Source organism: Polypterus senegalus, chromosome 1, assembly GCF_016835505.1.
Source record: "Polypterus senegalus isolate Bchr_013 chromosome 1, ASM1683550v1, whole genome shotgun sequence".
Lineage (NCBI taxonomy): Eukaryota > Metazoa > Chordata > Cladistia > Polypteriformes > Polypteridae > Polypterus > Polypterus senegalus.
In genome coordinates, this window is record NC_053154.1 from 272,855,122 (window position 1) to 272,878,279 (window position 23,158).

General features: G+C 37.8%; 1 protein-coding gene across 1 annotated transcript; it reads left to right on the top strand.

The window, feature by feature from the left end:
* Positions 1–83: 83 nt before the first annotated feature.
* On the top strand, positions 84–23,154 carry exosc1 (exosome component 1). Its single transcript, XM_039774320.1, has 8 exons — positions 84–178; positions 8,846–8,961; positions 11,885–11,959; positions 14,806–14,894; positions 18,784–18,817; positions 19,200–19,250; positions 22,427–22,511; positions 22,729–23,154. Exons 1-8 carry the CDS (start codon positions 151–153, stop codon positions 22,833–22,835), a joined length of 585 nt encoding a protein of 194 aa, XP_039630254.1. The 5' UTR covers positions 84–150; the 3' UTR covers positions 22,836–23,154.
* The last annotated feature ends 4 nt before the right edge of the window (positions 23,155–23,158 follow it).

Sequence of the window (23,158 nt, forward strand, 5' to 3'; positions counted from 1 at the left end):
CATTTGAAGCCACCACTGCAATCAGACAACTAGCCTGGTTAATATGACGATGACGCCATTACAGGAAACAGACGTATGTCCTCGGTCCAGCCAATCATAGTGCACGTCATTACGATTGGGCGGCTAGCGAGGGAAGCATGCGCAGTTAACATGTCTCCGTGGAAGGTGTGTGTTCCTGGTAAGTGTGTGAACCACGAAAATAAGCTTTTGAAAATAATAATAATTAATAATAGAAGATGTATATGTATTAGTCGGCAGTGTAGACAGGGTTCTGTTATTGGTGGAGAAGGTTCCAGTACTTGGCTATCGCCTCATGCTTGCATTGTGCTTAGATACTTACACACAAACCGGTGGGATTGTGTAGTTATATTTACAAACTTAAAAAGCACCACTTTGCTTAATTTGCATTTGTGTGTATCACATTTAGTGTTAGAGCTGAAATTGTTAAGTCGCGTTATTATGTTTGATGTCTTCGCTGTTGGCAGGCTACATTCTTTATAAAATGATTAATCTCGGATAATCGTAAGAAGGAACTACACGTGGTCACCACTAATTGTTAATTTAGAATCTGAACGGTTGTAGCTCACTAATTTTATTGTAATCAGCTTTCATTGTCAATTTCTGACTTTTTAGAATTAAGTTTCATCTCTCGTTAGTTACCATGCATTCCACTACGTCGCAAAATTGTGTACGTTAAGTTTATTGCTGAATATGAATTAGTGTCATCACTGGTGTAACTAGAATTTGATGGGTCTCAATGCAAAAAAACTAAACCGAACCTCCTCATGGCTGCGTAATTAAATTAAATCCAATTAAAATATAGCCACAGTTAATGAGATACATCAAGCATATAAAGATACGTAAAAATGTAAGAGTTATAATTAAGGAGCACGGATGTTTTAAGAATGATAAACCTTTTCATTCCGATGTCACATAGGTATGCATGTTAATAATAAAAATAATAAGCTTTGCAATAAACAACCATGCAGTCACCATGGAGCCCCTTGCACAGCCTGTAGTTACACTACCGACTTACATAGGGGTTTAAGTGTTTGTACCCAAGTCTGCCAAGGACTGGAGTAGACATTTCAAGAAAGTGAAAGTAGTAGAAGTACTAAAGACGTTAGACATGGTATTTAACTGGTGTTCCTGTCAAAGAGCCTTAAGCTTGGTCATGAAGTTATTATTTTACGGTTTTATTTATTATGTTCCTCTGATTAGTAAAATGCTGCACGGTAGATCTTCTGATGAAATGGCTAGCCACTTTGTGCAACTAACTTGTTAAAAAGCTTTGGTTTTAAGAAAAATGTATTCCAAGCATATGCAAGATTCCTCAGAAAATCTGTTTGTTCACTTCAAAATGATTACATTTTTAAAATCAAATAGACAGCCGTGCTGAGTATTCCACAAAGCACACTTAGCAAATAACCCTCACTATAATTAACATACTTGGCTTATCAGAGCTGGATTTGGTTCCAAAAAAACATTAGGACAGGTCACATTTAGTAACTGCCGCAACCAAGTGTCATATCTTAGCCTGCTCTGATGACAAACAAAAACCATCAGACAGTCTGATGTCTTGTTTTTTCACACCATGGCAGAATGGGGGGAAAAAAGGGCAAACTGCAGTTGAACTTGCTGTTCATGTTAAAAATGTATTCAGCACTGTCTCTGTCAGACAGCATATTATTGGCTGTCGAAAAATGGGGTGAGCACCTCATTGTCTGGTCCTCTTTCCCACTGTCCTTTCGTACCAGACTGGCTATCCTTAAAATGGGTAGTTTCACGACTTAACCATGTTAGCGTCCTGCTACCTTACTTGTCCCAACTAATTATTGGCCTAATATTAAGTCCTTATTTTGTAGAACCAGAGAAGACTGGCATTTAAACATCTTACTTTAATTAGATGTCGGACAAACAGAGGAATATCTACCAGACAAGGAATTATGTCACTGAGCCATTGTGTTGAGTCCTGTTTTGAACTGCCGTTTGCTTACTGATTTTCATTGTGGCTTTTAACTGAATGTAGCATTGCTGCTCCCAGACCTCTTTTTACTCTACCTGTCACTTCACTAAAATTAAAATCTCAGAAATTACACTTCGGCCCAATAATTTCTTACACATCAAGGAATTTAGCATAAAATGCAAAGACGGAAGGAGTAGTGCTTATCCTGGCATCTTCAAAATCCTATTTTTTCATAGTCTGGCTGTATGTATTGGAGGTAAACTAGTGTCTTTCCTGCTCTCCAAACGAGGCATCTCCATGCCCCAAGACATTTTTGATGAACAACAACAACATTTATTTATATAGCACATTTTCATACAAACAGTAGCTCAAAGTGCTTTACATAATAAAGAATAGAAAAATAAAAGCCACAATAAGAAAACAAAATAAATCAACATTAATTAACATTGAATAAGAGTAAGGTTCAATGGCCAGGGGACAGAAAAAACAAAAAAACTCCAGACGGCTGGAGAAAAAATAAAATCTGTAGGGATTCCGGACCATAAGACCGCCCAGTCCCCTCTGGGCATTCTACCTAACATAAATGAAACAGTCCTCTTTGGATTTAGGATTCTCACGGAAGGACTTGATGAAGATGGTCACGTAGAATTCTGCCTTTTAATCCATCCATCATTGTTGGAGCATCATGAAGCTTTGAGTAGGTGGAGGTGGCGCAGGCCTCTACCACAAAGAAACCGGAAAAAGAAACAGAAGAGAGAGTTGGGGTCAGTACGGATTTTAGAGCCACCATGAATAGTTATTATGATGAATTGAACATACAGAGTATCAGGATTAAGTTAAATTAAGTTATAGAAAGGCCATGTTAAAGTAATGTGTTTTCAGCAGTTTTTTAAACTGCTCCACTGTTATTAGCCTGGCGAATTCCTATTGGCAGGCTATTCCATGTTTTAGGTACATAACAGCAGAAGGCCGCCTCACCACTTCTTTTAAGTTTTGTTCTTGGAATTCTAATTCTCATTTGAGGATCTGAGGTTACGATTTGGAATATAAGGTGTCAGACATTCCGATATATAAGATGGGGCGAGATTATTTAAGGCTTTATAAACCATAAGCAGAATTTTAAAGTCAATCCTGAATGACACAGGTAACCAGTGTAGTGACATCAAAACTGGAGAAATGTGTTCGGATTTTCTTTTCCTAGTTAGGATTCTAGCAGCTCCATTCTGCACTCGTTGCAAGTGATTGATGTCTTTTTTGGGTAGTCCTGAGAGGAGTGCGTTACAGTAATCTAGTCGACTGAAAACAAACGCGTGAACTAATTTCTCAGCATCTTTCAGTGATATAAGAGGTCTAACTTTACTTATGTTTCTTAAGTGAAAAAATGCTGTCCTAATGATCTGATTAATATGCGATTTGTCTGGTGTTTGCACATTTCAGTATAACTGTGGCATTTATTCTTCGTTGTATTTTTTTTTTATCTCCAGCTTAGATCAGTCCTCAAGGCCTGTAAAATGTATTTGTTTTCCACCCCATTAATCACATTATACACCTCAATATCTCGAGTCTACAAAACCAGTATCAGCCCTGTAGGCATTTTTATGAGATGCTTCACATTATGCTTTTCCTGTTGAATCAATTTGGCAATGTGATCTATCCATGGCCTCTTCGGTCTTCAATGGTGTATTACTGTATTTCTAAAAACATTATTATCCCAGCCATAAACTGTAATGTGCAAAAAATGTAAAATTATGTTTGTACATAATTATGTTCTACCTCACGTAAATTATTTATAGGCCTCATGGGATACCCCTGTGCCATTTGGTTTAGTCTAGGGCAGTAGGAACTTTTCTTCACATGTTATGTGAATGTCCAATTATAGCTACTTTTTGGTCTAGTGTTTCCTCTTTTCTGTCTTCCATTCTTGTTGTTAATATTCCTCTCTTGTCTCGTCATTTTCTTTTGCTTGATCTTTCCTCCCTCTCACTGAATCTTCTCTAACAAAGGTTATTCTCCCAAGGATCTCTTGCTGCAGAATCTATGAAAATTCAGACTTTTTGTCATTCTCAGTTTTCAAAGCCTCTTTTCTTATTTTAACCCTATTAGAGTTATCAGCAGCAAGGACTGATAGGTTAACCTTAGGAAGTGGCAGCATTGGGTGAAAGTCATTCAAAAATCTCTTCCAGGGTGTGTCTTACAAGATGAGTTTAAACTGGAGTTGCTTTATACTTGAAACAGTGCTTGGGTGAGGCGAGCCTGTTATTTATTGAAATAAAAGACTTCCCTTTTTAGTTTTGCTGACTAAGCCAGTTGTTGCCTGCTTTCTGTTTAAATGACAGGACAAAGATTGTCTTTGCCAGTTTGCTCCAGAGTCTCCGTTTCCTCATGCTTGGCTGTTGTAAACTATAGCGTGATGATAATCTGTCTAGAGCTGGTTTCTTGCTTTGCCTCCTCCTCATGCTCAGAGAATAGATGAATCGATAGAGATGAACTGTAAGCAGTGGAGCAATAAAAGGTTAACATACTTCATTGCAGGGAGCCAGAGACTGTTCTGGTGTACATACACATAAAGTACAAGTACTTTTGATATTCAAGCCTAGTCTCAATCAACCCTTGCTAGCAAAGCTGTCAGAAATAACAAGTGAAGTGGTCAAACCTGGGGTAGAAGAACAAGTCATAGTTGCACAAATTTAGGAAAAACCTTCTTAAATGCAAGAAATAATAAAACACATATTAACGATCTATTAATATCAAGATGTGTACCATACTGGGAGATTTGAATCTCATTACATCCCTAATACAAATCATAGTAAAGACCTCCAGGATTTTTAGTTATGTTTCTCTAAACTTGGGAGAAACCCCCATTGTTCTAGAATTTGAAGTGTATCACAGCACCTAATGTCATGCGTTGGTAGGTCCCAGTGTGAGCATATTCTTTCAGCTTTATAATTATGAATGTTTTGAAAGTGCCAATTGCCTTTCTGCTAGTTGTCTTCCTACTATTCTGAAAGCTAACTTAAAAAGCATAGTAAGGTGTTCTTCATGAATAGTGACGACTTCCTATCCAATATTCCTCTCTCCCCTTTTTGTTGCTCCTTGCTTTTTGTGCAGGGCATTCAATTAAGTTTAATATGTGTGTATTAAAGTTCACCCAACCATTCTTCTGTTAAAATCTTATGTGGGTGGCCCTTGAGTGCTGCTATCTTGCAGCAGACAACAAAAACAGCTGTGGCTGCAAGTACAGTATGTAAACCTAGACATACCTGCATAAACCTAGGTCTGTGCAGCACCCGATTTACTGGACTCCTGTGGAAATGCAGAGTGTGGCAGAAATTAAAAATCTTCACTGGTTACAGGAAAGTGATAAAGTGGAACCGAGTGATTGTTACGATTGTACAGCTGACATTGGTTGGTGAGGTTGAAGGTGATGGTTTAAACTATTTTGTTAAGGTTATCTTTTAAAGACAGTAGTTGTGCCAATTAGAAAAGCTATAGAGATCTTGTAATTTACTGCCTCTTAAAAGTGTGACTGATGTTAACTTTGCTGCATCTTGTACATTTAATTTAAATTTAAAGGTAAAGTATTAAGCTGGAACAGTGTAACCTTTGCCAGCCTATCATAAATAGAGAAATGTACTTTATATAATGGTTGTTGATAAGCCATGTTCATTACTTAAATTGACTGTTTTGTCACAAGATGGGCGCAGAGACTGGTATTTTTTTTGTCATGTATTTTCTTAAACCTTCGATATATTGATTTGGTAAGAAAGATTACAGAGCCAGAAAATGTTTTATTTTTTTTTTTTGTTCTTTATTTCACCTTATACAATTTCTCGTATTAGGAATTTGTTCGTTTTTGCATACCCCTTGTCGTCAGAGCGCATGGTCAGCCATTGTACGGCGCCCCTGGAGCATTTGAAGGTTAAGAGCCTTGCTCAAGGGCCCAGCAGAGTTGGGTCTCTTGTAAGATAACTGGAGAATGCTTGACATTTTGTTAGGTGTACCTTTAAAAGTGAATTAGAAAACATTTGCCCTTATCTGCATTATAATAATGATAATACATTTTATTTATACAAGGCATCTTTTTGAGAACTCAAGGACACCCAACAAACAAACAATAAATAAATAAGGGCGGCACGGTGGCGCAGTGGTAGCGCTGCTGCCTCGCAGTTAGGTGACCCGGGTTCGCTTCCCGGGTCCTCCCTGCGTGGGTTTCCTCCGGGCGCTCCGGTTTCCTCCCACAGTCCAAAGACATGCAGGTTAGGTGGATTGGCGATTCTAAATTGGCCCTAGTGTGTGCTTGGTGTTTGTGTGTGTCCTGCGGTGGGTTGGCACCCTGCCCGGGATTGGTTCCTGCTTTGTGCCCTGTGTTGGCTGGGATTGGCTCCAGCAGACCCCTGTGACCCTGTGTTTGGATTCAGCAGGTTGGATAATGGATGGATAAATAAATAAATAAATAAATAAAAGACACAATTATAAACAACTAAAAACATCAGAAAATATAAAAATTAAAACCAAACATAACCACTGTAATTACAGTATAAAGGAAAAGCTATTTTAAACAGATGTGTTTTAAGTTTTCATTTTTCTAAGCTCGGTAGGCAATGAATTCCAGAGCTTGGGAGCAGAACAGCTGAATGCTCTGCTCCCCTTGGTGGTTAGATGGGCAAGATGGAGGAAGAGGATTTAAGGTTATGGTAGGGAATGGCAACATAAAGAAGGTCAGACAGATATGGAGGGGCAAGGTTATGAATGGCCTTAAATGTTAATAGCAGAATCTTAAAATCAATTTGAAACTTAATCGGGAGCCAATGAAGCTGCTGCAAAACCGGAGTAATATGGTGAATAGATGATGTTCCGAGTAATGATGCGTGCTGCAGAATTCTGGACTAGCTGAAACTTATGAAGAGGTTTATTAGAGAGACCAAAGAGGAGTGAATTGTAATAGTCCAGCCGAGAAGTAACGAAGGCTATGAACAAGAATGGCAGTAGTATGAGGAGTGAGGGAGGGACGAATGCGATTAATATTACGTAAGTGGAAGTAAGCAGACCGGGTGATGTTATTAATGTGAGATTGGAAAGAGAGAGTACAGTCGAGGATGACACCCAGACTCTTGACCTGAGGTGATGGGGAAACAACGGAGTAATCAATAAAAAGAGAAAGATTATTGGTTTTGGATAATGATGATTTTGAACCAATGAGGAGAACCTCAGTTTTGTCACTGTTTGATTTAAGAAAATTCAAAGAAAACCAGGATTTAATTTCAGCAATGCAGTCAATAAGCGAAGGTGATGGAAAGGAAGAGGTGGGTTTACTAGCAAGGTAGAGCTGGGTGTCATCAGCATAACAGTATATACTATATACTGTTATACTATATTTATCATAGTAAATGTACACATACCTGTAGTTGGTGTAAATGACACAGTGGGAGAAAATTAGATCTGTAAAAGTGAAGGAAGGCAGAAACCTTTGGTCACACAGAGCTGCATAAGTATTTGGCTTAATTTTTGGTTCTCTGGACAGATTCGAAAGTGGAACATCTTGGTGAAAATGTGCTCTATCCTTTTTAGAGAAAACCTACTGTATTGTATGTATTTCGTAGCAAAAGCAGTGTCAAGGCTCGAGGATTCTTCAGGAGAATATTAGATCATTGTGACTGAACCTGAAATAATCCATTCATTCTTGAGAACCCACGATTATCACAAACTTAACGCATTAACGCAAGTTGGAATGGGCCAAAATTCCACGACTTTAACTGGTAGAGATTGTTAACTGCTGGCAATAACTAGTTGCAGTTATAATTGCTGAAAGTGGCACCACCAGTTATTGCATACAAGGAAGTAATACGTTTTTTTTTCTCCACTGATATTTAGTGATGTATAACTTTGTCCTTAATAAAGAAGTGAACGTTAAAATTTAATCTGGGTACATTTACTTAGGGTTTTTTCTTAACAGTAGGCTTTGGAATTTGTTACAACACACTGAGCTTGATCTCAGTGTAAAGCACTATGCAAAAATAAACTGGAAGAGCAAGATGAAGATCTGATAACATTTACAGTAAAAACAGCGTAGAGTGGTACAGAAAGCGAAAGGGGAAGAACTTTTTCATGGTGGTGGTGTAATTGACACTCAAAAAAATTCTAAATCCTATTTTGATATATAGTAGTCCTTCACTTTGATAGTTGCTTTAGTTTATTTTGCCTTGTGGCAGTGCCTAAATTATAAACTTTTCTAAAAAGTGTATGCATGATAGTAACAAGCTCTTTTTTCTTTTCTGATGGTATGATGCCCCATTTTTGCCTTCTGCATAAACAGCATTATACAAAAATTCTGCAGCTTTTATGTCAATAAAAAACTAAGTCTCCACTGTGTTTGTTAAGTACTCATTGCCAGTTTTTAAAAATTTTCCACTTTTTTTCTGCAAGAAGACCCCAATGTACCCAACACACATCTGTTTGACAAGAAATGCACATTTTCCCGATCTAGACATTACTTTTTAATGTAACAGTAAAAAGTTTTTTTTTTTGGTGTACAACAGGAAAATTTAGTGGCAACCATTTTTTAAGTACATGTAATCTAATTCTCACCTTTTCTAACTGCATTGTTGTCTAAAGTTAATAGCATTATAAATGTTGAAATAAAGCAGTTCTTTGATTAACCAAATCCTGAATATTGACTTCCATCTCATGTTTTTAATATTGCTTAAATAGAAGTGCTGCTGCATCTTTGGTTTGGGACAATCTTTGATAAAGCATGACCTTTCTTCAGCCTTGAGAAAGGCTATTTGTGTATGCCTTATGATAGTGTTTGTAGGTTATACAAATAGAAGAAAGTAAAAATATCTTCATTGATTTACTGTGTAACTTTATGTATTTTTATAGGTGAAAGATTGTGTAGCACTGACGTCTGTAAAGCTGGAAGTGGGACCTACACTCGACACAGCTTTATCTTTGCCTCTCTTGCGGGCTATGTGGTAAAGAAGAATGAGGAAGAAGAGGTAGGCAGTTCAGCTGTAAGAATGGGATGCAAAAAGCAGTGCTTGTGTAGCAAAATTGCTTCTTATTAATGTATATGGATTACCCATTAGAGCTGGAACATAGGAGAGTAAAAATAACTAGAAAGCGGTGAACATTTCCATTCAGTATGAGATGACATGCTACCTTTGTATTATTTCTTTTATTATTTATTTTTACTCTTTGTGTGTCTGTAAAGCAAGAGGCAGTTATAAGCCGTCGCAATTGTGTAAAAGACATATGAAAAAATAGAATCTTTCAAATGAATGTGACTCTTGAGAAAAACAGGATTGTCTGCACATAGAATTATGTAATCCAAGAGAAAGCAACAAACGGCATGTTTTACACTGCTTCTTTTTACCTGTAATGCATATAACCGAGCCAAAACCGTTTGTGTTTGCTTAAACATGTTAAACACAGTCATTTTTCTTTCCCCCGTAATGTTTTTTTGTCCATACCCATCTGCCATTTATATATATGTATATGTATGCATTATATATGTGTGTATATGTAGATGCATACAGTGCATCTGGAAAGTATTCACAGTGCATCACTTTTTCCACATTTTGTTATGTTACAGACTTATTCCAAAATTGATTAAATTAATTTTTTCCTCAAAATTCTACACACAACACCCCATAATGACCAAAAAAAATGTTTACTTGAGATTTTTGCAAATTTATTAAAAATAAAAAAATTGAGAAAGCACATGTACATAAGTGTTCACAGCTTTTCCATGAAGCTCAAAATTGAGCTCAGGTGCATCCCGTTTCCACTGATCATCCTTGAGATGTTTCTGCAGCTTAATTGGAGTCCACCTGTGGTAAATTCAGTTGATTGGACATGATTTGGAAAGGCACACACCTGTCTATATAAGGTCCCACAGTTGACAGTTCATGTCAGAGCACAAACAAAGCATGAAGTCAAAGGAGTTGTCTGTAGACCTCCGAGACAGGATTGTCTCGAGGCACAAATCTGGGGAAGGTTACAGAAAAATCTCTGCTGGTTTGAAGGTCCCAATGAGCACAGTGGCCTCCATCATCCGTAAGTCCTAGAGCTGGCCGGCCATCTACACTGAGCAATTGGGGGAGAAGGACCTTAGTCAGGGAGGTGACCAAGAACCCAATGGTCACTCTGTCAGAGCTCCAGAGGTCCTCTGTGGAGAGAGGAGAACCTTCCAGAAGGACAACATCTCTGCAGCAATCCACCAATCAGGCCTGTATGGTAGAGTGGTCAGACGGAAGCCACTCCTTAGTAAAAGGCACATGGCAGCCTGTCTGGAGTTTGCCAAAAGGCACCTGAAGGACTCTCAGACCATGAGAAACAAAATTCTCTGTGGTGTGAATGCCAGGCGTCACGTTTGGAGGAAACCAGGCACCGCTCATCACCAGGCCAATACCATCCCTACAGTGAAGCATGGTGGTGACAGCATCATGCTGTGGGGATGGTTTTCAGCGGCAGGAACTGGGAGACTAGTCAGGATAAAAGGAAAGATGACTGCAGCAATGTACAGAGACATCCTGGATGAAAACCTGCTCCAGAGCGCTCTTGACCTCAGACTGGGGCGACGGTTCATCTTTCAGCAGGACAACGGCCCTAAGCACACAGCCAAGATATCAAAGAAGTGGCTTCAGAACAACTCTGTGAATGTCCTTGAGTGGCCCAGCCAGAGCCCAGATTTGAATCCGATTGAACATCTCTGAATAGACCTTAAAATGGCTGTGCACCAACGCTTCCCATCCAACCTGATGAAGCTTGAGAGGTGCTGCAAAGTGGAATGGGCGAAACTGGCCAAGGATAGGTGTGCCAAGCTTGTGGCATCATATTCAAAAAGACTTGAGGCTGTAATTGCTGCCAAAGGTGCATCGACAAAGTATTGAGCAAAGGCTGCGAATACTTATGTACATGTGATTTCTCAGTTTTTTAATAAATTTGCAAAAACCTCAAGTAAACTTTTTTCACATTGTCATTATGGGGTGTTTTGTGTAGAATTCTGAGGAAAAAAATGAATTTAATCCATTTTGGAATAAGGCTGTAACATAACAAAATGTGGAAAAAGTGATGCGCTGTGAATACTTTCCGGATGCACTATATATATATATATATATATATATATATATATATATATAAAAGAAGGTTGCTTTTTGGGTGGAAGGCAGAACTAGACACTTGAAGAGCAAAGGTGTTCCCTTTGTATCTGAGGTGCATAAAAGTTAAAGCTGTATTCTTTCCAGTGGTAATGAATGTCTGTAAGAGTTAGACTACAAGAATGGCTGAGCCCCCAAAAATTGATGCTTTTGAGTTAATGAAAGAAATTGAATGAGACCACTTCCTGGACGTTCTGATAATAAAGCCAAAACTCAAATACTTCAGTTTAAAATGCAAACGCAGGATTCATTAGACAAAAGATGCCAATGCTGGGAAAGGCAAGGAAATGCAAGAGGAAAAGGGGACAGCAGAGGATGTGATGAATAGGGGATATTACCGAAACAACGTGACCTTGAGGGAACTTGGAAATGTTCATGATGTCACATTGATTAGAGACAAATGAAATGAACAGAATTATAACTTATATAATTCTGTACAAATGTATAGCTCTTTTAAATATATATGCAAAAATGGCAGTGTTTCCAGGGTCATCACTCAGATTATTAGAGCAGACTACTTTAAACGCAGTCTGCTAATCCCAAGGTACAGTATTTGTTTTCCTATGTCAACACAGTTATTAGAAGTAAAGAATGCAGAAATCATTTTAACAGTAGATACAAGTTTTAATCCCATTAAAGTTTAGGTTGAACAAGAAGACCATCAGAACACTGTTTTTTTCTTCTTTTCAAAGGATTTTGAAAATAACTTAATAATCAAAAACTGAATAAGTAAAATGTACAAACATGCTTTTTATTGTAGCTGCCAGTGATCTCAGTGGTCAGAGAAACAGAAGCCCAGCTATTGCCTGATGTAAATGCAATAGTAACATGTAAGGTAAGCATGACAGCTAAATGTTTTGTGTATACATCTTTGTATATCAAAATCAATAATAAATGTGTAATGTTACAAATGCAGTGTTCAATATACTGTAACTTTTAAGGTAATGATTTTCATGATAAGAACTACATTTAAACAGTACACTTGTTAGTTTACAGTGAAATTGCTGTAATATGTTTGTTTTTCCTGTTGGCTCATGGTTGTCTAATTCTTTGATATTATGGTAACTGCTTATACTTTATATTTACATGCATTTGCTCTTCAGTTTTAAATGTTTACGGTCTAAATATCCTCTACTGTAATAGAAATTTGTCATTTTTTACCCTCTGATAGAGGTTAATGGCTAGATTCCTAGTACAGGATCAAAAATAATGTTGAAACAGTCTAAAATAACATCACACATACTTATATTTGAAATTTGTCATGTTTAACCTTCTGGAGAGGCTCTTAGAGGGTTTGGTCCGCCTGTAAATAATAAGATATCAAAAATATTATCATAGCTGCGATCAGTAACCTCAAAATGACGCTCCACGTGCCTATATTACCAATTCCCATATTTTCAAAGTTTTGTGAAATGAAGTAACTTTGACCCCTTTTATCCCAATAGGGTGTGAACCCCTGAGGTCGGTTGATGTGGCACGCAGAATTTCATTTTTCTACTTATCATTTTTGCTTAAGACACCTATTGGTTTACTTTTTAATCATAAGGGTGTAATATCCTGCACAACATATGGTCCAGAAAGGGCTTAAAATTAAGGGGTTTGAATCTAGAGGGCCAAAAATAAAAGCTTGCCATTTTGCTTAACTAGATGTCAAGATGCTTCAAACTGTATATCATGTGGGAGTTTTCTTGTACTGGTGATTCAGGAAACACCAAACCCCACCAGAAAAAAGGAAGTGATTTCAAAGTGTTCATAAGTCCTTCTTACAAATACAATTAATTTCAAAAACATTTGAAATTGGACACAGGCAGTGATGAGGGCCCTGGCACGGTGAAGCGGCAGGTGTAACCAGTACTGTTCCACCTTTAATTCCGTCCAGGCTGTCTTAGATGGGCACAGAGTAGGGCATGAATTGTAAACGTACAGCAGATGAAGCACAATATATACTCGTGAAAAAGAAAGTACATTCTCTTTCAATCCCAACGTTTTACTTATCAGAACATAATAAAAAGTTCTGGTTATTGGCAGGTCTTAAAATTAGATAAAAACAACCTCCGATAAACAACATTACATGATATATTACACCATGTCATCATTTATTTAACAAAACAAAATCTAAACCAAAATGCAAAACCAGTGTGTGTGAAAAATTAAGTTCACCCTTATAGATCCAATGGGAATTTTGAGGGTAAGTAGCAGCTAGGTGCTGCTAACCAACTGCGCTTGATTAATTGATCATCAGCAAGTGTGACCACCTCTGTAAAAGCAGAAGTTCTGGCAGTTTGCTGGTCTGAAGCATTCAAGTGTGTGCTAATACAATGACAAGGAGGAAAGACATCAGCAATGACCTTAGAGAAGCAATTGCTGCTGCCCATAAATTTGTGAAAGGTTATAAGGCCATTTCCAAACAATTTGAAGTCCATCATTCTACAGTGAGAAAGGTTATTCTCAAGTGGAAAACATTCAAGGCAGTTGCCAGTCTTCCGAGGAGTGGATGTCCCAGCAAATTCACTCCAAGATCAGACCGTGCAGTGCTCAGAGAAACTGCAAAAAAACCCAAGAGCCGCATCTCCGGCATTACAGGCCTCAGTTAGCATGTTGAATGTTACAGTTCATGATAGTACCATTAGAAAAAGACTGAACAAGTATGGCTAATTTGGAAGGGTTGCCAGGAGAAAAAGAACTTGACAACACAGCTTAGGTTTGCAAAGTTGCATCTGAACAAGCCACATGACTTCTGGAACAATGTCCTTTGGACAGACAAGACCAAAGTAGAGATGTTTGGCCATAATGCCCAGCGCCACCAAATACAGTATGTCAGCACAAACACCTGTGGTGGTAAAGGGGTGATGATTTGGGCTTGTTTTGCAGCCACAAACTCATCTGTATACCAAAGTATTCTAGAGTCAAACGTGAGGCCATTTGTCCAGTAGCTGAAGCTTAGCTGAAATTGGGTCATGCACCAGGACAATGATCCCAAACACACCAGCAAAACTACAACAGAATGGCTGAAAAAGAAAAGAATCATGGTGTTACAAAGTCCAGACCTCAACTGTGGCAGGACCTTAAGAGAGCTGTGCATAAACGAATTCCCGCCAACCTCAATGAACTGAAGCAACACTGTAAAAAAGATTGGGCTAGAATTCCTCCATAACAAAGTGAGAGGCTGATAAAGTCAAACAGAAAATTATTACTTCAAGTTATTGCTGCTAAAGAGCGTTCTACAAGCTGTTGAATCTTGGGGTGTACTTAGTTTTTTAAATATGGCTTCTCAATTTTGGCTTCATTTTTGTTATATATATAATGACACAATGGAATCTGCTGTGTGTTGTTTTAAACCTGAGCGTAGACTTAAATTTAGAATCTGGGAAGAAGATGTTGTGTTTTTTTTTTTTTATATTAAGTCCTGATACATAAAACTGTAAGAGGTTTTAACTTTCTTTTTCATATGTCTATAAGAATAATAAGTTAATATAAATCATATTAAAAAGTGCATCAATGATGAAAGAACTGTATTGTTAGGGTCTGATAATTTGTTTAGGTTTTAATGGTTGCTTTAGATTTATTACTTGGATTGTAATGCAGATGAAAAGAAAGCTCACTTTTAACAAAATCCTGCCTAGCACATTTGATTATTGTTAAAAAAATATTCTTTCATTTTTTTTTTCTTTTTTCTACCAGGTGACTAGTATTAACCCACGGTTTGCCAAAGTTCATATCCTCTATGTTGGCTCAACCCCTTTAAAAAATAAATTCAGAGGAACAATAAGGTATTTCTACATAATAATGTTATAGTAAACTCACTTGAATTGCACTCAGTGTGGCGCTAAACATTTTTTGCTGTTATGCAGTTTGTATCATAGGAGGTGGCTGCTACTGTAGATTCCCATTATAGGTTGTAAAACACACCTTGGGAACTGGCTGTCTTTTTTAAACATAATGCTGTTAAAACTAAAAAAAAAAAAAATAAAGTCATGAAACTTGAAAAGGGTGGCCAGCCCATGGTGGTGGTGCTATAATAATTTCATTAGGCAGCAGTGAATATTTTTGCTGTTGCGAACATGTTAAAGTTATTTTACATTTTTGTGAGTGTTAAACACAGAAATCAATACCAATATGCTGCAAGTCAAGAAATGGACAGCGACAGATGTGCGTGTGAGTTTCTGTGTATTCGTATATAAAATGGAAGTTGAGCTGGTAGGAACGTGTTTGCTGTTAGTCACGACCAGTGTAGAGATGTAGGAGCGTGTGCTTGGGATCAAAAAACATCTTTGTACATGGGAGTAGACAAACAGCAACTGCTAAGGGATGGTGCAACTCTAAGGGAATCACAGGGAGTAAATGGCACCCTGGGAAGGCAAGGCCAGTAATCCACCAGGTAATGGTGCCTGATTTGGTGAGTAAATTCATGGACAACTGACCGAATGCTGAAGGTGGGCAACAGTCAGTCCCTGACTGACTGAGTGGAGAGTTTCCCTTGCGAGGCCTTTAACAATTATAGTGATCAGTTGACCAAGGGGTGCTGGGGGTGTCTACCGAAGTGTCCCTCATAGCGAAAGAAGAGCTACTTCTTCTTATGCTTATCTCCTTTGTGTATTTGTTAGCAGTATGGATTTCATTTTAGGTGAAGACTATAAGCTAAAACTATCTTGTCCCATCAGTTATTATATCCTGTACTTCATTATTTTGGGAGCATCCTTTCACCAGATTTAATGTGAGGATGCATGATGAGGTTTTTTCTTTTAATTAACTCTAAAGGCAAACTGAAGGTGAATAACTCTCTTGGAAAGACAACTGATGTTGTTTCAGAAAAAACAGCGAAGTGATATATCAGATAAAATGCTTTTTTACTCCTTCAAGTGACTGACATCAGCAAAGTCTTTTAAGGTTCATTTGTCTGATGTTTTCTGAAGGCTTTCATGCAAGCAGATTTCAGTTGGTGTTTATTTGGAGAATGTCTGTGCAGCATGGTGGTAGCACTGCTGCCTTGCAGAGAACAGGCCAGGGTTCATGTTCTGGTTTTCCCCATATCTAGATGCCCCAGTTTCCTCTCTTAAGTGAACTGGCCCTAGAGTGTGTGTGTGTGTCTGTCTGTGTGTTAACCCTACAATGGGCTGGTGCCCCATCCAGGATTGTTCCAGCCTTGCTTCTGGGGCTTGCTGGGATAGGCTTCATCTTCCATGTGACCCAGCTCGGGAAAAAGCATGTTTGGAAGATGGATGAACGGATGGATTTCTGACACTATCCTTCTCTGCAAGTGAAGCACTCAGTTGGGATGTTGACTTGGAGACTATGATTGAGTAATTGTGTGCAGTCGTTGAGCATGGGAAAGGCAATTCTTAGTCTTTGCAACACTTGGGCACCTAAGTTTAATTTTGTGTTTTGTCTTTTCATTTGAAAGACAATAGCAATTTTGAATTCATTGTTTAAAGTATATGCACATGCATTTATTTTATAAACATGCATTTTGCATCCATTTTTTAATATACATTGGATATACAAAATCAGCACACCATTGCCATAATCACAGATGTTGTGTAATAAAAAAATGAATCCAAGGTAAATCCTGTAAGAGCTTATTCCACCGTTAATGCAAAACTACAATCTATACAAAGAAGGTGAAAACAAATCAGAAACTGTTAAGTGAGAAAAGGAAAACCAATCCTACAAAAACCTGTTTGCATTAGTGTGCTCACCATTTAATAATCAAGGATGTGGCTTTGTTCAGAATCAACCGATCACAATAAGCCTCGTCTCAAATAGTAGTTAGTACAGTATACACCTGACATCAATTAAAGTGGATCTAATTGAGCTCAGGTAAAGTTGGCTGTTGCTGTAGGATTATTCTGATATCCTCTTGGTTACAGCAAACTCCAAAAGCCACAGTCTGCAAAGAGCTTTTAAAACATGAACGGGATCTCATCATTGAAAGGTATCAATCAAGACAGGAGAACAAAAAAGTATCCAAAGCATTAAACATCCCATGGAGCACATTGAAGACAGTCATCAACAAGTGGAGGAAATATAACTTAGCAGTGACTTTACCAAGTTCAGGACGTTCCTCCAAGGCTGATGAGAAGACAAGGAGAAAATTGGCCATGGAGACCACCAAGAGGCCCATAGCAAATTTAAGGGAGCTGCAGGGTTTCTTGGCAAGTGCTGGTTGTTTCCTGCATGTGACGACAGTCAGTCGTATTCTTTGTATGTCTGGCTTGTAGAGTAAACAAAATCCTTTTTTTACAAAGAAAAACATCTAAACCCAGCTAAACTTTGCAAAAAAGGTATACCCAGTCTATGTTGAAAAATGTATTACTGCATGATGAGACCAAGGTTGAATTATTTGGCCATAATTCAAAAAGGTATGTTTGGCACAAAAATAACAGAGTACATCATCATAAGAACACCATACCCACAGTGAAGCATGGTGGAGGCGCATCATGCTTTGGCCAAATTGGATGGAATCGTGAATACAGTAGCTCCAAATATCAGTCTATTCTGGCACAAAACCTTTAAGCGTCTGCTAGGAAACTGATGATGAAGAGGAATTATACCTTTCAGCATGACAATGACCCAAAGCATACATTAAAGTCAACAAAGCAGTGGCTTCATCAATGGAGGATTGATGTTCTGGAATGGCCCAGACCTCAATCCAGTTGAAAATCTGTGGGGTGACCTCAAGAGAGCTGTGCACAGGAGATGCCCTCGTAAGTTGACAGATCTGGAATTTTTTTGCAAGGAGGAGTGGGAAAAAATCAGCAAGTCCAGATATGCCAAACTGATAGACTCTTACGCAAAAAGACTGAATGCTGTAATAAAATCAAAAGGTGCTTCAACTAAATATTAGTTTAAAGGGTATGCACACTAATGCAACCAGGCGTCTGTAGGTTTGCTTTTTTTCCATTTTTTCACTTAATCATTTTCTACTTTGTTTTCACCTTCTTTGTATAGATTGTATTTTTTGCAATAAAGGTGGTATAGGTTCTTGCAAGAGTAACAGGTTGCTTTTCCTTAGCCAACTTAATTTGGTCGTAGAATCTAAGGTTTGGGACATGGCTGCAGTGTTGGGCCTCCCCTTGACTTGTACTGACCACAGTGTGCCCTGACATAGCAGTAAGGATATCTTGGCTCGTCTGGGCAGTAGTTTTACTATTGGAGTGGTGCTCTCTGATTACCTCTATACATGCCTTGTACTGTACAAAGCTAATCTGTTCTCTTTGAACTGCTCCTTTACATTTTTCCTGAGCAGCAGGAAGCCAGATGACTTGCACTACTTCTAACATGTGGCAGTTAAGCCATTTCCTCTGTCATTATCTAAAGGCACAGCAGCACATTTATATACCAGTGATGTCACCATACCTTTTGCATTTGTTTTCAGTTATTATTTGCCAGTTTGTCTTAATAATTGCATTTAATGTGTAAATGAGTTGTGAACCTCTGAAAACCCTGAGTTAGAATTAGGAATAAACTAACAAAGTGGTGAGGTATTAAAGCATCAGGAAGCACTTTTATTATTAACAACATAGCAGAAGCCCTAATAATCCACTTCAAAATAAGCAAGCAAAATATGATGGTTTCAAAAAATTCATATAGCTGAAGTGTACATTCTATATTTTTGTGGATAACCTATTAGCTTTAAAGTGTCCTCATTATTTCTTTTAGAAAAGAAGATGTAAGAGCTACAGAAAAGGACAAGGTAATTAACATTTTAGTTTTTTCTTTTCAAACTGCACCATTTCATAAAGGAGTGTAAAGGTGATGGAAGTGCATTGGGCCATACTGGTCATTATAGTCCAGCTGCTTGGCCTTATGAGTACTTCAGTCCCCACTTAGTCAGATCTATTTGCTGGCTAATTTATCACGTTTATCTCTATCAAGTATTAAGGTATTAATCCTGTTACTGTAATATGCATCATTACCAAAGGTTCAGCATCGCCATTTTAATCTGAAGGTCAAAAATGCACTCGAATCCCATGCTATGTTTAAGTTTTTCAGTTGATTTATATTATAGCTATTAGTTGAACTGTGTTTTAAATGATTCTTTTTTACATTTTTTGTGTTTATTGTTTTCTCTTTAGGTGGAGATTTATAAATGTTTCCGACCTGGGGATATTGTCCTAGCAAAAGTTGTATCCTTTAAAAAAAAATACCATGACTTTAAACATGCACTAGGAATGGGCTTTTATTTTATTGTGAAAAAAATAAGTTGAGGGAACATTCTAAAGTGTATTAAATGAACCTGCTTAGAGTGACGTGCCTCTTCTTGTAGCTGATAAGAACATTTATCTCCACCTTCTAAAGATACAAATTTGGTCCTGCTTGATGGTTAGTAACCCCTAAGGCCGTCACCTACTGCTCTCCAGTTCGGCTCTCGGGTTTCTCTCAGTCAGCTCCAGGGTTAGGACGTCCAGGCAGTTCTGGAGTGCATCGTTTTTCTATCAAGACACAATGGTTGCTTATTGTTAATTGAACTCTCATTTAACCAGAAGGCTTTCTGCCGGTCCTAATCAGTAATCTCAAAAACTGTCAGCAGTGTGATTGATTTTTTTTTTTTTCTTTAATGAAGTTATTTATATTTTTAGTGGACACAAGTCTACCTATTCTTTCTCTGTGTTTCATTGCTTCAATATCATTCTCCTCTTCAGATTCACATTTAATTGTTTCTTTCTATTAGTTAAATAACCATAAGGTGCAAAAGTAGCCTACAGGTAACTAAGACACTTAGGGAGAGAAGGATGTGATGGTGGAGACAATCTGGTCTGGCAGCAGTGAACTCGAGGCAGGAAACAACGCTGGACGGAGTGGCAGTCCATTGCAGGGCCCACTGCCACAGACTGAGCCAATTTGGAATTGTCATTTGACTTAATGTCAAAAATATAAAGATAATATATATTTTTTTATTTTTGGAAATATTTTGTTTTTTTTCCTCCAGACTGTATTAAAATAAACCGTAATTTCTAGAAAGACGAAGCAAAAGCAGAATGACATTATCTAATTAAATGACATGCTTCATTAACTCCAAGAATTAGTCTGTAATTAGGAAATGGATTAGAACAAAACAGCCAGAGTGGCCCCGTAGTTTGGTCTGCGCTGGTCTTACATGGTGCCAGCTTGACTGATGTAGACAGATGTGAGAATACAAGCTGCTCATGCTGTCTGCCTGCCCTTACACATAATCCTTACGAGTAATCATTTTATTTGGGAACATCCCTGAGGGATTAAAAGTTTAGTCACAGAGAAAATGAGTGCTATCCTAAAATGTCTGTCTCTCTAATGGCTGTAGATCCCTGAATATGCACCCCCTTAAATCAGTTCTGACAGTGAACTTAAATACAAGGCTGTTAACAAATGACATTGCATATTTTTTCCCTTATGCTATTGCCGGTTTATTCAGTCGTCGTCTTTGGTTTTACCGTATGTCATTTTTGTTGTTAAGGTCGTCACGCATCCACAAGATCATAATTTGCTATGTAGTTAAGAATTTGGTCAGTGAACATTTGTATTACTGTACTTAGCTTCTTACAAGATTTACAAAACCAATTTTTACAGAAGTACATAATAATGCAGTTCGTTTTTTGACTTGCTTAACATAAAATATTTTAATTGAATATATGCAACATACTAGTTGTAGACATAACCAAAAAAGAAATTAATATATTAGTGATTGTACTGTTTAATAAAAACATGTTCATCTCTTTGTCAAGTCTTTTTATTAGAAGTTATTAGGTGCAACTATTAAAAATGATTGATAAATTGTTAAAGGCCTGAATTAGCATAAGTTGCCCTAATTCAGAGGATATTCATAAGAAATTGTAATAATTTATTTCATGAGGAAGAAGTACATAAGAATAGTTGTGTCAAATATTTTAATTATTAAAACGTGTGCTTCAGTTTAAAGTCAAAATGTTCTTGATTGTAATAAAATCTGTCATTTTTCACCCTCTGAGAGAGGTCCATATAGAGCTTGATCCATGGTAAAGGATTAAAGATAATATATTTATAATCACCGACCTTGAAATAGTCTAGTAGAAAGCAATTCCCCCACATACTTATGTTTGAAATTTATTTTTAACCTTCCGGGGGTCACTCTTAACAGTAACACGGGTAAAGAATCCAATATTAAAAATATAATATTTGTGATCAGTAACCTTTAAATACCACTCGACATGCCTGTATTACCCATTTTATAAGTAGTAATTTTGACCCCTCATATCCCATTAGGGGGTGAACTCCTGTGGTCGATTGATTTGGCATGCACAACTTCAAGTGCCTCTGAGCTTTTTTTTACTGCTAAATCCCATTGGTTTATTCTTTATCATTAGGGTTTCATTTCCAGCACAATATGGTCCAAAATGGCCTATAAAATGTTTTTTTGTGGCCCTACTGGGCTAAAAAGAGGGGAGAAACCCCAAAAGATTGATGTCTTAAATTGCACAGGGCAGCATTTTCAATTGGCACTGCTGTGAGTTATCTGAGACTGATCCATTGTGAGTGTTATTTGAAATCTAAAGGAGTAGGACTAGAGTCTGTCACCATTAACTGATCCCCAGTTTTAGAGCCACTGGGCCAAATGTTTCGGCTTTCAGATGTCTCTTAATCTTTGTTACTTGCAAATCCCAGCAATATTCCTTACAATAAAGAGAAAACTTAAAACTGACAGCTAAGTCAAAGGTGTCAACACGTACCCAGGCAAGTGTACATCGGGCAACCAGACACTGCAGTGAAAGGCAGCAGCTCCCTGCAAACCTCAACTGGACTATCAGTTTGGAGAATGGATGGATATAAGGATATTTACTGGTCATGCACTGGGATTACAGTGGTCAGCTCACAAAAGAGGTTTGACATGCTCATTTGATACCTGATGTCTATACAAGAAGTACTGAAACTGTCAAGCCCTTATTAATCATTCCTCCATTTTAAGTCCCTTGATAAGGCTGGCTTTTTTTTGGCACGTGTTCTGTAATCATGCATGTCATACTGTATTTATCATGACGGTGTGCCCTCTTTATTTTGATTAGACTAAGGGTGTATAAGGAAAGACTTGGATTTGTACACCATTAACTCTTTCAAGTCAGCAAGCAGTGTGGCATAGTGGTTAAAGTTTTGGACCTCAAAAACCAAGGTTGTGGGTTCAAATCCTGCTACTGACACTGTGTGCCCTGAGCAAGTCACTTCACCTGCCTGCGCCCCCATTGGACAAAACAACAATACAAGAGTAACAGTTGTATCTCAGATGTAAGATGCAAGTCACCCTGGATAAAGGCATCAGCCAAATAAGCCAATGTTTTTCTTAACACATGAACAGATCTCCTTAGGTGATGTGCAGTCCAACTACCTTCTTACAACGGCAGAGAATGAGCTTGGGGTTGTGGTGGCACATAGTGAGGCAGGTAAGCTTAAACACACAAAATGTATTTCTTGGCACAGTTTTACAACGACTATGAAGCAAACTGGTGTGGTAAGAATTTTAAAGCTAAATTTAAACTGACAGGATAGGTACAGAAAATTATAACTTAATTGATTTAAATAGTTGTTTAAAGTCAGTATCTTAAGTTTATTACATCATCCTTTTAAGAAAGACAATGACATATCTTTTTTATGTTGTAGGTGTGCCAATGGTGCCAATCAGCTGGTGTGAAATGCAGTGTCCTAGAACTCACGCAAAAGAGTTTCGGAAAGTGGCACGGGTACAGCCTGAATACTTAATGCCATAAAAGCCGTACTGCTTGGATAAGGTTGTGCTGATGATTGTGCTTTCATTGTGGAGGATAAAAAAATGATCAGCCTAACCTGACACATGATTTGCTGTTTATGACAATAGTTTACCTGCTTGTTATAAAGCTGGACTAAAAATGTGCAGGAGCTGTAAAGCCTGTGAATTTATCTCTGGTCTGTGAGGTACACGAGTGTGGTGTACGACCAATGGCGGGATGCAGTTTTCCTCAGTAATGATGCTGAAATTCAGTTTTACTATTGATTATCAGTTACTTCATTATTTAGTATTTGTTTTTAAATAAAATGAAAGTCAACATTTTTG